The sequence below is a fragment of the Squalius cephalus genome, assembly GCF_949319135.1.
Source record: "Squalius cephalus genome assembly, chromosome: 4".
NCBI classification, from domain to species: domain Eukaryota; kingdom Metazoa; phylum Chordata; class Actinopteri; order Cypriniformes; family Leuciscidae; genus Squalius; species Squalius cephalus.
This window is the reverse complement of record NC_137125.1, coordinates 6,518,021-6,532,223: the sequence shown is the minus strand read 5'-3', so window position 1 is coordinate 6,532,223 and position 14,203 is coordinate 6,518,021. Positions and strand designations below refer to the sequence as shown.

Genomic DNA, 14,203 nt, shown 5'->3' with positions numbered 1-14,203 from the left:
TTTTAGACTACTGCAATTCACTTTACTGCTGGATTTCAAAGTCTTAAATTGCTCGTCTTCAATTAGTGCAAATTGCTGCTGCAAGATTTCTTCTTTATAGCCGTAAAAGCGCCCATATCATCCCAATTCTGAAGTCCCTTCATTGGCTGCCCATTACAGTTTTTCTCGATTGCTTAAACACTATAACCAGGCTTTTGAACTAAAATTTCAAAACCATAACGCCATTTATCAAAAAGCACACCCATTTCACTAAACTATAAACACTATTCCCTGTTTTGACACAAGAGTCAGATTTGTTGAACTGTCACTGCAAAACTATACACACAAATCCCTTCATTTCTCATTGCTTAGACCATGTTGTCATTTAGAAAGCACTAGCATTCAAAATTGTTCACTCAAGTCAGCACAGCTTCAGCTCCAGGGACGTGTACAGACATTTTGAGGGGCAGGGGCTCAAGTGAAATAAAGGGCACTTCTCATAATTACATTTTTTTTTTCTTTTTTTTAAACAAAAAAGTATATATATTAACGCAACTCTGACTTCCTTTTTAAAAAATTAATTAAAAAAGTTAATTTATTGAATACAATATTCAATAATTAATAGTTAATTTATTCCACAATGTGCATGTTTTGATAACATTTTCTATGCTACTACTTTTAAGTATATATTTAGAATAACCTAAATAACTGCATCAGGCAGAGGGGCGTGTTTTACTAATAATTTGTTTATTTTTGCACATCATTTGAATTATTTTGGTGTTATCAGAATACATCACACTTTAAAATCAACACAAATATTCACTCTAAACTGAAGAGGGCTGTTGCTGCTATTTTGTTAACTTTACTGAAAAAAATCACTGCAAAAATGATTGACAAAATACAAAAATACAAATTGAAAATTTGCATCTAATTGACAGGGCAATGCAGGTAAATAGGATAAACAAAATAACTAAAGCATATCTGGTGGTGATATATGCTTATTTTATTACTAACTTATTTTATTACATGGCTTGGTTGAATTCCAATGTAGAATGCGGTCTGTTATTTCTTGATAACAGACCGCTGTGCGGAGTATAACCACTGATGTATATAGAATGACATTATGTCATTATATAGATAAGTGAGTATAACAGACCGTTACCATGAAAAACAGAGCGTTGCTATGGACTCACAGGATTCTAACCTGATTCTAACCGTAGAGACGGAGCGTACTATTTTCTTTAGCGGAAGCAATACAATCGGGTTTAAATCAATAAACTCCCTTTTAAATCAATATTTTGTGTCAAATTAATTATTTATTTGGTAGGTAGCCATGTAATAAGCGGGATTATGTGAGTGTGTGTGTGTGTGTATGATGTGTGCCGATGTGCGCCGCTGCGCAGAGACGCCAAGGGGGGGAGAGAGAGATAGAGAGAGAGGGAGCGCTTCAGAACTCCTGACCTGCTATTTAGATATACTATTCTTCAATAAATATATTTGTTTGACAGGGAAGCAAACAGGAATATATATTATTTAAAAAAAAAAAAAAAAAAAACACCCCAGAAAAAAGGGCACTTTCTCTCCAGGAATAAAAAGGGCAGGTGCTCAAGCCCCCTTTGATGTCTATGTGTGCATGTGCCTGTTCAGCTCAGTTAGCACACAATTAACCAAGTGGAAACACTAAGAGTCAAAATTTAACACACATCAATCAGAACTTCAATAGATATATAAAAGGGCCCAGATCAGTTTATTGCGTTTTGGAACAATGGATCCATAAAGACACGAAGGAAGAGGGATAAGAATGAGGAGGAGGAAGGGCAAGGACAAGAAGACAAGCAGTCTCAGATGAAATTCAAGCCACTCTAGTTGCCCATGTCTTTATCAATGGTATGACTATGAGGGAGGCTCGGCTACGAGTAAGGCCAAATTTGAGTCGCTTTACCGTCGCCTCGAGAACCTTCAGGGAGGTGTGGTGGCAAACAAAATTCTATCACTGATTAAGAGACAAACATTTCCAATAGTCTTTGATGAGGTTTATTTTCTTGCAAGAAAAGGCCAACATTCGTACAGTCACACAGAGAGGCTGCAGAGTGTGACAGTGAAGGGAGGGCATCCTTTCTCCTTTATAGTCTTGACTCCCAGAATGTTATCTTTCTAGGCAAATGATGGTATTTCAACCATATGTGGAACATTCTTAGACGTGTCCATCATATTGTCTCCTTGAGGCCCTCCTGTTACGTCCCAACACTCTTTACCATTCCAATACAATTCGAATTCCATATTAGAATATGGTTTGTGTGTGCTCTTTTACTGTCATATGTTGGTCACACACATCTTACTGTAAGTAAATCTAAAAAAAAAATTAGAGGAGAGAGTAAAAAAAAAAAAAGAGTAAAAAAAAAAAAAGAGTAAAACAGAAAAAAATATTTGTGTGTGTGTGTGTGTGTTTTCTGTGTATGAATAAAAATGTGCCAATGTATCCACTGGTTGTGTATTTTGTGTTCATCATGTGAAAAGGTTTGTGATGGGGGGAACCACAAGCTACATAACTTACCAGTTTTGGAAATGTTGTTTTGAATTTATTGCACCAGTGTCTTAGACTATGTTGTAGTGTGTGTGATTTTGAGGGCTTGTGTGTGATGTCTGAGGGCAAAGTTTGTTTTTTCAGCAAGAGTGAATGGTTTTGAGTGTAGAGCTTCATTTTGACCTGAAAATAGGATGCAAAATGTGATATATAAATAAAATTAACTTGAAAATACTTGCATGTAATTACAGCTGTAATTAATTTCTGTATTTACATTTATAATTAGGCTACACTGTTAACCCGTCCCTTACACCTCAACCCACCCTTAAACCGACCCATGCCACCAAACCTGTCCCTATTACCCGTATCCCACCTCAGTGTTTTGCAATACAATATCAACACAATAGGTACATTGTACTTTTTTTTTATCATAGTTAAAGACACCTAATATAAAGTGAGACCATAAACTGCAACACAAGAGGTAAACTTATTTTAAGTAATGAATCACAAGGAAATCATACTGATGTGTTTTGGTGATTAAACCACATGCTCTCATTACCTGTTACAACAATCTTGTATTTTGAAACAATGAATTTAACAATGACCTGTAATAAGAGAATAAGATCAGATTTTGTTAGAATGTTGAACTGTGTTTTAAGTGTAATCAAATGTAGTTTTGTACATAACAGTACCTAAAGCAAATAATGAAAAAGCCCTCAACAGGTGGAAGCCTTTTATGGACTGCTAAATTGCTTGTTAAGCAACAGCCAATCACAGGGCTATTCCCTCCCCTACTAGTTTGCAGCCACATAGATTTGCATCGCCATCGGCCATTTAGTTTGTTACAGGATGTCGTTGAATCAAGATTACGTTTCTGATATGAGTGAAAGATTTAATAGTATAATAGAAAGAATTCGAAACACCCAGCAGCTTCCTCAACAGAGGTCTTCAGAGAATCTTGTAGAAAGGTATTTATTTAGAATATTCTGGAAAATATCTGCAAAGGACCCAATGCACAGCGGTTCATATGTGTAAAGTTTCCGTTCTTAACATGCTCGTTTCTGATTATTTAAACACTGATACTTGTTTCGAAACAGACCATGAGTGCAGGCTTCCATTTTTCGGATTGGGATGCAACAATATCAGATGCCATTTACTATGACTATAACGATACTTAACTACTGTTGGCATGTTTCTCTTCCACTGACATTGAGTAGGCCTAATTGAAGTGATTAATGTTTGAGTAATGCTAATAAGAAAAAGTCAGTGATATTGTCTTAGATATTGTCTGCACATAACTGCGTAAAGTGTGTTTGGAGATGACTTCTGGAATCTGCCCTAGGTATAAACTATGCCTTGCTTCAGCAAATGCAGCAAAAAAGTTTTAACGTTAATCCCGCCTTGGAATCGCTTGTGTAGGACCTCTCCCATCCCCCCATTCCAGCACCATTTGACAAAGTACATCTAGAACAGGGCTGGGCAAACAATGGCGCAGTTTTTAAATGAATGTATTTAAATATTGTATTTGAGTTTTTTTTGGGCCAAAATCACTATTTTGATGCAATACAAGCAAAATCCTATAGTTTGCGCAAACTTACTTTTATCCTTTATTTTCAATGTTTTCATTGGTGATTATGTAGCCTAGTAATTATCTAGCAATGCGCTTGAAGTGATTTTATAATTGTTAATGACTCACTATAGAAATGAGGATCGTTTCTTACTATTCCAAATGTTTGTTTACAGAACAGTATTATAGATTATCAGTTTTCATATTTGTATTTATATCCAGTGATATGCACAGTGGTAGAGATAAAAAAAACCTACACTAGTAATTAAATTAAGTTTGACGCAAACAGTATGCATCCTTTTACTTGGATTCTAAAATGTGATGTGTCCTTCCTGCCTCTAGAACAACAGATGCAGGAGATATTACAGCAGCTAGAGATGCCATTATGGAAGCTGCAGAAAGCCTGTCCTTGTTGGGGTCTCTGGGGCATATCACCACCATGGAGGAATGGGACCAGTTAGTTCAGGCAGACATTACTTTCTATGTGGAAGGAAGGACTAAACAAGCCTTACAACAGTGTGCATATTTTATGTAGTTTTGTTTTTGTATCTTCAGTCATTTTAATTTGTGCACTTCCACAGTTTTTCTGTAATGGTTAATGCAAATTGTAACTTGCATTTTGTTTTCAAATCCTTCATTTTGTTCATGACAGTACCAAAGTGATTGGAGCAGATTTCCCCCCTTTTTTTGTAAGGAAAATACTTGGGTGAGCTGTTCTTTGTTTTTGTTTTTCTTTCTGAAGAGCATACCTACCTACTGCTACTGTACATAGTTATTTAAAATGGTGCACTTGCTCCTGTTTGAGAAGATGTGGGGCCAGGGGTTGACTGACACTGTTGGGCCAGTATTGCTTCACTGTATAATGATGGCCAATCCAGAATGGCACTTCTGATTCACTTAACCTATGGCAGTTACTTGGTTCTCATCAGAGGATGTGGGAAACCATCAAATTCTTTATGGACCACAGCCCTACAATTTTGGACCGGTCAGGCGTGAGAGAGGGGAGGAAATTGCCAGGACCCATGGTACTCAAAGAGTTATTAATGCTTGGTGTGAGGAGAATGAGTGGAGGGTTGGCCAGGTGTCGGCGAGTAAAGTTAGCTACGTTAGAGCTAGTCTAGGCTAGCCTGGTGCAAACTTAACCCGGATAATATAAGGGAACAAGCCAGTCTTTTCAAAATCTTGCCGTCATGTAGAATAGCCAGGAGGGACAAAGACTGAACACATTATTTACTTACATGGTGTCAGTCCAAATCAGAGCTGTAGAGATGCACACACTGCACAGGCACCAATCGGTAGTCTCATCGACGCCTCAAACGTCATGTAATACACTTCCTCAATCCACGCTATTTCTCACGATTTAATTAGCGATGTTTATTGTCAGAAAAGAAAAAGAGAGATCGATGTCCCCATTACTGTGTTTGTGTGGTCTATCAGCAGTGGAGAGTATGTGCTGCCGTGAGGTGAACGCGTTTTGAAGTTTAGTGGAACAGCTCGACCTGCGACCGGCTGATCTGACGTGCCTGAACCCGTTTGTTTTGCGAATAGCTTATTCTCATTTCAGGCAGGATCACGGTCCCCTTGAAGTCAGCACACACGAGTATGTTTACAATTGAGTTATTTTATCCATAATTTTTTATCAAATAAAACATACAACCAACTTTTCTGTAAGGCATCTATAGCTTTCAAAGAAATACAACATTGAAGAGTACCATACTTAATGCATGACAACACAATGGTTTACCATTTTGACAGGTGAATAAGGCGAATATAGCTGCTAGCGTACTATTGACTATGCCGGTAACTCTACTAGTGAGTTCCTCTTATGACGTCACACCCCATCTAGTGGAAGGGAGCGGGAGCGGTTAAAACCACTGTTAAAAGTGACAACTTTTCATATTATATTCAGCATTTTGGTATAAAAAACAATGGTGGGCGGTTCTTATCTTTATGTTTAATAAACACATTGCATTATCTTTGTGAAAAATTTAACCTGCAATTTACACTTTAAAGCTACAGACTTGATGTCTTTGTTCCAAGTGGAACTGTCCCCTCCTGGAAGCAATTGGTGGCAACTGGAAACAAAAGTGGAAGGATTCTGGAGAGACTTCCGTTTAGATATTGAAGGTAAATTAATGATTTACTGAGTAACAGTATTTTTATTTAATTTGAGCTACTCTGAATTTTGCACAATCCTGCTTATCACAAATGTTATTAATTTTATTACCTTACTATTTTATAGATGGTGTGTTAGAGATAACACTTGATCAACTGCTGGTGTTCACCTCTGGAGCTGACAGAATACCAGCACTTGGTTTTACTCCGCAGCCAACGCTGAATTTCAATCATGAGACAGGGCGGAAGTTCCCTGAGGCCAATACTTGCATTGTAAAACTTAAACTACCCATCCATAACACCTACGAGGAGTTCACCAAGTACATGTGTGAGGGCATTATTTAAGCTCCCACTTTTGGATTGGCTTAAATTACCATTTAATCCATACAGTAATGGATGTTTGAACGCTCTCACAAAACAAACATAGAACAGGTTCTGAACTATTTTTTCTTATTTTATTCGATGTCTATATAATCTAAAGTCTATTGATGTCGAGTATAAAGGGGAAGTTATCAAATGAAGAAGTGTTATTCAAAGTTGTGCTGTATTTTTGATTAAATTCATTCAACATAATTCAACAAATTCAATAAAGAAATAATAATGAATAAAGAAATAAAATATTAAAACTTACAAAATGTGAAAGCTTGGACTTTTTCATATCAAAAGCAGGTTTGCCACTTTGTGAGAACGTTTTTACTTGGGCACAGTGAGAACGTGAGAGTTGGCAACCCTGATAACCCATATTGTTCCATATGGAACATCCCAGGTGAAGATAATGGAGAAATTACGTTGTATTTAATTGCTCCCTTTGTGCATTCCAAACGGCTACATAATGTACACCTTCTGACTCCAAATTCCCCACTTCAAGGGCTTTTCCCTTCGAATGGAGAAGGCCATAGGGATGCTCACTTCCATTTGGAATTTGCCCTCGAAGTACACTTGCTAAAATCAAGGGCTTGAGGGGCTGCCCAAATAAACATCCTGATGATGTCCTGCGACCGGTGTTTGTAAGGTAACTATAATACCCACACATACTATATAGAATGTACTGTTTTAAGGGTAGATGAGTCTAATTCAGTATACATACTATCCAACAGATGCAGGGATAGACTATCTTCATTCAGATATTTGGATAATGGCTGACATGTATGGATATTAGTTCATTTCTTGTCATTAAATGTATTTTGACAACATTAGGTACCTTTGGGTATCAAGCCCCATTGGTCCAGGCCGGTGATTTTGGGCGATCCAGCTACCGTATCACAGAAGAACAACTGAAATCTCTGCTCTCATGTGGATTTACAGCTTCCCAGATTGCTGAAGTCCTGGATGTATCAGTCAGAACAGTTAAACGGAGACTTAGGTACTGTATGAACAACAGTTCCATACACGCGCAATAACGCGCACATTTTTTGAAAAGGTTTTTTTTTTTTTTATGTTTAGAGAAATAGGTAGACACTGCACGTTTTAAGGTGCAGTGGGCATCTCTTGGTCTTCAAATTATTATCTTTGGCAAATCTGTTCTCCAAGGAGACCAGAAAGAGGACATGTCACTTGCTATGACATAGTCTGTCTGATAGATTTGTATCCATGTAATAGAACAAGTGTGCTTCCTTTGTTTTACTGGCATCTGCCCAGTCATGTTTGTCTATGGATTTTATTAGATTGCCAGCAGTAAATTAACTTATTTTTAATAAAGCAGAAGCTAATTTAACTATCATGTTTTATGCAATATGTATTTGATCTGATTACTGTTAACAAATAAACTTTTTTTAAAAAATCACTTAGGGTAAATGTGCAAGCCAGACATGCAATTTAGGTGACAAAGTTGGATCATTTTGAGCATGAAAACCAATGGCCATATTGTTTACATTCAAAACCAGTAGTGTGGCTTAGTTTACTACTGAGAAAACTACTAGAACTACTACTACTAGATTAAAATGGTGTCTTGAGGATAACACATTTTACTATTAAGTAAAATGTGTTTTCACAGTGGTTTTTGAAATCACACCACAACAGAAGTGTACAACTATTTAAATGTATTTATGTCAAACTGTTTCTTTTCAAGGTGTAGTTATTACTGATGCTGCAATTGTTATTTTTGCTGTTGTTCAGTGACATGCAAATACATGGAATTGAATTTCTCTTTTAGGCTGTTCAACAACAAATATCATGAGGTATGCACACCTTTCGGACTCAGAACTTGATGAAGTGGTTCGGCAGTTGGTTGGAGAAAATGAACAGATCGGATCTAATGCTGTTCGGGCCAGACTATCTGCTATGGGTGTTCGAGTGCAGAGGAGGAGAGTGAGAGAGAGTTTGATCCGAGTGAATCCAGCTGGAGCTGCACATAGAGCACTATCTCACCGACTGCACCCGGAGAACCTACAGTGTTGCAGGTCCCAACTCTCTGTGGCACATAGATGGGAACCACAAGTTGATCAGGTAGATGTGGATGATAAATGGATTGCATAATTTCCAGGGCTCTACAGTGCAACTATATCACTCACATTTGTGCAAATGTGAAAAAAAAATATTTCACTAGTGTGAGTGACTAGTGGATCTGATTAACCATGATATGATCAGAATAACCAAGCACAGATCCTGCACAGGCACAACACAAGATAATATAATTTTATTTATTATTTTATTTATTATAATCTTTGCCTTTGAGCTGTAAATGGCTTTTATAAATTAAGGTGTCTAATATCCTCCTGTTATGGCACTTGTAATTGAGATGTTTCTGTTGGTTTAGAAGTATTAATAATATTGATTCAGTAACGTTACATTAAAGGAACCGTATGTAAGAAATGTATTTCAATTAATCATAAAATGGCCCTGATATGTCACTAGACATTAAGAAATCATGTTCATTTCAAATACTTATATCACTGACAACAGTAGTCCGGCCAGGATATTGTCATTTAAAAAGTGAAGTTGCAGCCCTCAACTGATGTTGATGTTGTCATGTTCTGTTTTGGCCTGAAGCGCCACCCTCCACCTATCTACCAATCACAATCAAGTCAGTAGTGTTTCGGCATCCGGGTTGCCAGCTCTGCTCTAGTTACTACAGATGCAGCTACAAACGTTCCTGCTGGATCCTGCAGCCTATCTGGCAACCTCGAGTCAGGGGGATGGGATACACTGCTCTACAGTAATTTGAAAGTGGTTGCAGTACCAGTTTTGGCCACAATCTTACATACGGCTCATTTAAAGGGATAGTTCAGGATTTTAGACATGAATCTCTATAGCTTCCCCATAAGCAGTGTGGTGCATTGACCATGACTTACCCCCGACAGCGTCCTGTGAGCCGAGCTCCGGTCCAGTTTTGGTCAAGATGAAATTAGTCCGGCAAGTTTGCTGGGGTCACGGCAATAAAGCTTTTTTCTTCTCAAATCAATATGTGTTCAAAAGAGTGATATATTTGCGTCACTAAAACGTTGTCTATGGAGAGGTCAGACCTCGTAATGGCTTGGCACTATTTTCTCCCCTGTCATATCACTGCGCGCTGCCGCTACCTACAGCCAGCTGCGAGCTGCGCAGGCGCACACCACTTTTTCAGTTGTTCGGCAGTGTTTACAGCAGTGTTTACGTGCTCAGAACAGCTACACGAACGAGCTAACATAGCTACTCACCAAGAGCGATCAGTTTGTACAAGCTCCAGCTTCAACTTGTTCAACTTCTCTGTCCATCCTCTCTCTTTCTGTCCTTCTAACTCCATCTGGCGTAACTCGTCATCTGTGTATTCAGGTTCGTAAAGATATCCTTTTGGCTGTGTGTCGAAGTCAATGTTGTCATCGTCGCTGCTGTAGTCAGACATGTTATCGTTCTCTTTACGAGCTGTAAACAAAGTGACACGTGCGCGGCTCCCAGCTGGCTGTAGGTAGCGGCAGCGCGCAGTGATATGACGGGGAAGAAAATAGTGCCAAGCCATTACGAGGTCTGACCTCTCCATAGACAGCGGTTTTGTGCTGCAAATATATCACTCTTTTGAACACATATTGATTTGAGAAGAAAAAAGCTTTATTGCCGTGACCCCAGCAAACTTGCCGGACTAATTTCATCTTGACCAAAACTGGACCGGAGCTCGGCTCACAGGACGCTGTCGGGGGTAAGTCATGGTCAATGCACCACACTGCTTATGGGGAAGCTATAGAGATTCATGTCTAAAATGCTGAACTATCCCTTTAAGTAAAAAATACTCTTTTACTGTGACCCTATATTTCTGCCATGTGTAATCATAGCAGTCTGAATTAATTTATTTAATCCTAACACAGAAGACAAATAACAGCTTTTTGTTTCATCTTTAGGTGGAGAATAGTGACCCTGTGGAATCTGTGGCTTCAGCAGACTGGTTGTATTTTTGCAAGCTTCCGACAACAACAGGGCTGGGACAGTGTTTGACCAGTTTGTTCAAGCCACAGCTAGGTATGGTGTTCCATCTCGAGTTAGATGTGACCACGGTGGAGAAAACAATACTGTTTGTTTGTTTATGAACATTTATTGTGGTTCTGAAAGAGGAAGTGCCATTCGTGGTAGAAGTGTCTACAACCAGAGGATCGAGAGACTTTGGGGAGATCTTTGGCGGGGTATGACTAATGTGTACCACCAGCTTTTCTCCTTTCTTGAGAGTGATGGAGTCATTGACTGTGACAACGAGCCACACATGTGGGCACTGCATTATGTGTACCTTCCACGGATTAACCGGGACTTGGAGGTTTTCAGAGAACAGTGGAACAATCATGGCTTGCGCACTGCTGGTCACCACACACCATATCAGATGTTTGTCAGAGGATGTCTTCAGAGGCAAACATCTTCACTCACTGCCATGGCAGAGATTTTTGTATAAATCTAGAGATATAGGCAGAGATATACATATGAGTATTGCACAGTTTAATTTATTGCATTTATATGATTGTACTATTAAAGCATTGTATGTTTAAAGATATAATATGAAGCTATAAGATTTAAGGATATTAAGCTGCTGACAAGTCGGAGGTAAGTACAAATTGCCCAGACTATTAGTTCAGAATATCTGACACTGAGGGAGGACTTGAAATGATGACCTGGAATGGTTTCTTGAGGCTGCAAGAACGTAAAGAATGGTTTTCCCTACAACTTCAGTCAGAGTAATTTCTTGTCTCTTTAGTAACCACTGTGATTTCAATTTGGAACCCATTTAAAACACTGAACTTGTCAGATCATAACCCTTGAAGGGCTTAAAGGGATAGTTCACCCATTTACTCACCCTTATGTTTTTCCAAACTTCCATGAGTTTCTTTCTTGTGGAACTTCCATAGTATGGAAAAAATACTATGGAAGTCAATGGGGACAAGCAACTGTTTGGTTACCAATATTGTTCAAAATATTTTTTGTGTTCATCAGTAGAAAGAGGCTCATGCATGTTTGAAACTATATGAGGGTGAGTAAATGAAGACAGAATTTAAAATTTTGGGTGAACTATCCCTTTAAGATAGGATGTTTCTGTAATTTGGGCCCTGTGAAGCATATTGATGGCACCCTGCTCGCCATAGCGATACATTTAATTAAATCAAAAAAGTTCATTACAATTGCATTGATCAAGAACCACATCTGTACACTTTTCCCCAACCAAATGTTAGCTTTTAATGTTAGAAAACTTGAGGTGTGGTGAATGGTGTTACAGCTAGAATGCTACTAATGTGCAAAAGGGGGAAATCTTATCTTGGTAAAAAAAAAAAAAAACAAAAAAAATGCATAAAATTGCATTCTAGATTATTTTATTAGTTTTATTAGTTAGTTAGATAAGTTTATTTGGGCTACACAAGAAAACGATGAAAATGGAAAAAAAAAAGAAATAGGCAAATATTTAATTGTGGTAGCAGTAGAATACTTCTGCAGTCAGGAAAGCCAAATCAAGTTCTTATACCTGTCCTGACCTGAGCACAGGCTCTCACATTCTAATCCTGAAAGTCTTAAATACTTTATATATAAAGTCTTAAATACCCTATTTAAATAATTTAAGTCTTTAAATTCATTTAAATTGTTAATATCACCTGTGTACTTAATTACCGTTTGTCTGATGAGTGCCCAATCTCTGAACAAAAAGGTTTCAATAAGCGCCACCTGCTTGTGATAGCTGTACTAAGCACAACAAAAGCTCACGTTGTTTTCCAAAGACAGATATTGATTACAATGGTCTGTATCTTAAACCTGCATTGATTGCTCACCTCCACTGTAACTGATTTCCCCACACAAATGTTAATGCTTTGATGTTAAAGCTAGAATGTCCACTAATGTGTTTATTTACAAAAAGGCATGAGTGGAGAAAAACAAGGCAATTTTATTTTTATCAAAATTTTCATAAAACTGCAATTTAAATATATTATTTCTATAGGTTATACAAAAAAATAAAAATAAAAAATAGGCTGAATAAGCTGATCTATAGCATGTTAAATGGTGGTAGTCTAGTCTATGAACGGTACACCCCCCTAAGCTCACAGAAATGGTTAGACCCAAGTCTTCAGCAGCCAATGATACTGACGCATTCAAACTGATTTTTAACGCGTATTTCACGCGTATTTTACGTGTATTTAACACGCTGATTTGTCACGCACAAACACGCATTTGACGCGTATTTAACGCGTCAAATACGCGTTAAATTCCACGTGTTTTTGGACCTCGTGGCTTTCCATATGTACTGTATGTGTGCGAGTGAATGTTTGCGAGTGAATGTGTGCGTGTGATGGCACGCAATGACTGGTCGGAAAGCAACGTGTAGTCTGACATGTTTCTTGTCCACGACACAACAAGATTTTAGGAGTCAAAATCGTGTAATTGACACCGTGACTATCGTAACAGACACAAAAATCTTGTAATCTGAACCAGGCATTACTGGATCTCTTATTAGCGCTGTGCATAGACGTTGGAACAACACTGCACAGACTTTAACAGCCAATGACAGTTACAGAGGTGGGGAGAATAGACTGATTTTCTAAAGTTTAGTGTTAACCCTCTGGGGACCAAGGTGTTTTTGGGGCCCTTGAGAAGTTCTGACATGCCTTGACATTTGTGCTTTTTTCAGTTATTTATAAACATGTTAATGACAAAGGTGTAAATTCACTCTATATAGCACAAACAGGGCTACCATAATATGCAAGCAACTTGTATGTAGATGTTTGTATTTTTAAGAGAATAATGTTTATGCGTGGTTATTGGAAAAAATAAAAATGAAAGTTGCTGAATTAAGACCACAAAACACATATTAAATATGTGTCCACAAGACTTTTGACCAATGGATGTGGTCCCTTTGAGTTCTAGCTTCAAAATTATATGAAAATAGTCTTGCTTTATCGTTCACAAAAAAAAAATACATTGATTTAAATGGTGTAAAACAGGTTTTGCTTGGAAAGCCAATATGCGAGGGGGAGGAGTAGTTCACACCCACTCTGCATAATGACTCTGCATAATTAGCCATTCATTCAGGTGTGACACTGACTGAGCCACAATACAAGGACAAAGGATGTATTTAGAAGAAGACTTATATTGACCATTTAAGATTTTGCTTACATCTCTCTTGTAAATATGTTTTGCTATTTTATTAAAAATGTTACAATTACAACAATAATTACAATTTCAACAATATTTCAAGTGTACTCTTTCTTTGTAAAAAAGAAAAAGAAAAAAAGATTATAGGCCTACATTTTATCATATGTATTCATTAGTTTGAATATAGCCGCATTGGAACATCTAACATCTTAGTCTATGACTTTATTTTTGACAAATATATATATATATATATATATATATATATATATATATATATAAAACGTTAGATATGAGCAGAAATTGCTAAACAAAAGCTTATTTTATGTGGCAGTATATTTTACAGTAGCCTAAAAACTGTACCCAAATCTAGTCAACAAGTGACTGACTGTAGCGTTGTTTTTATGAAATATTAGGGCATATAAATGCTAATTTGCAGTTTAATACGTTGCTTGTACAAATACATTTTATTTCAACATATTCCAGTCGATTTT

General features: G+C 37.5%; 1 protein-coding gene across 1 annotated transcript in view; it reads left to right on the top strand.

Annotated features, from left to right (window-relative positions):
• The window catches only part of LOC307157603 (uncharacterized protein), a gene marked incomplete at both ends in the record, with an annotated part of 34,075 nt that extends 23,486 nt beyond the window's left edge, over positions 1 to 10,589 (top strand). The window contains 2 exons of the mRNA XM_079869533.1: positions 4,413 to 4,526; positions 10,496 to 10,589. Coding sequence (XP_079725659.1) covers positions 4,413 to 4,526; positions 10,496 to 10,589 — 208 coding nt within the window. The remainder of the gene's footprint in view (positions 1 to 4,412; positions 4,527 to 10,495) is intronic.
• Positions 10,590 to 14,203: the final 3,614 nt, after the last annotated feature.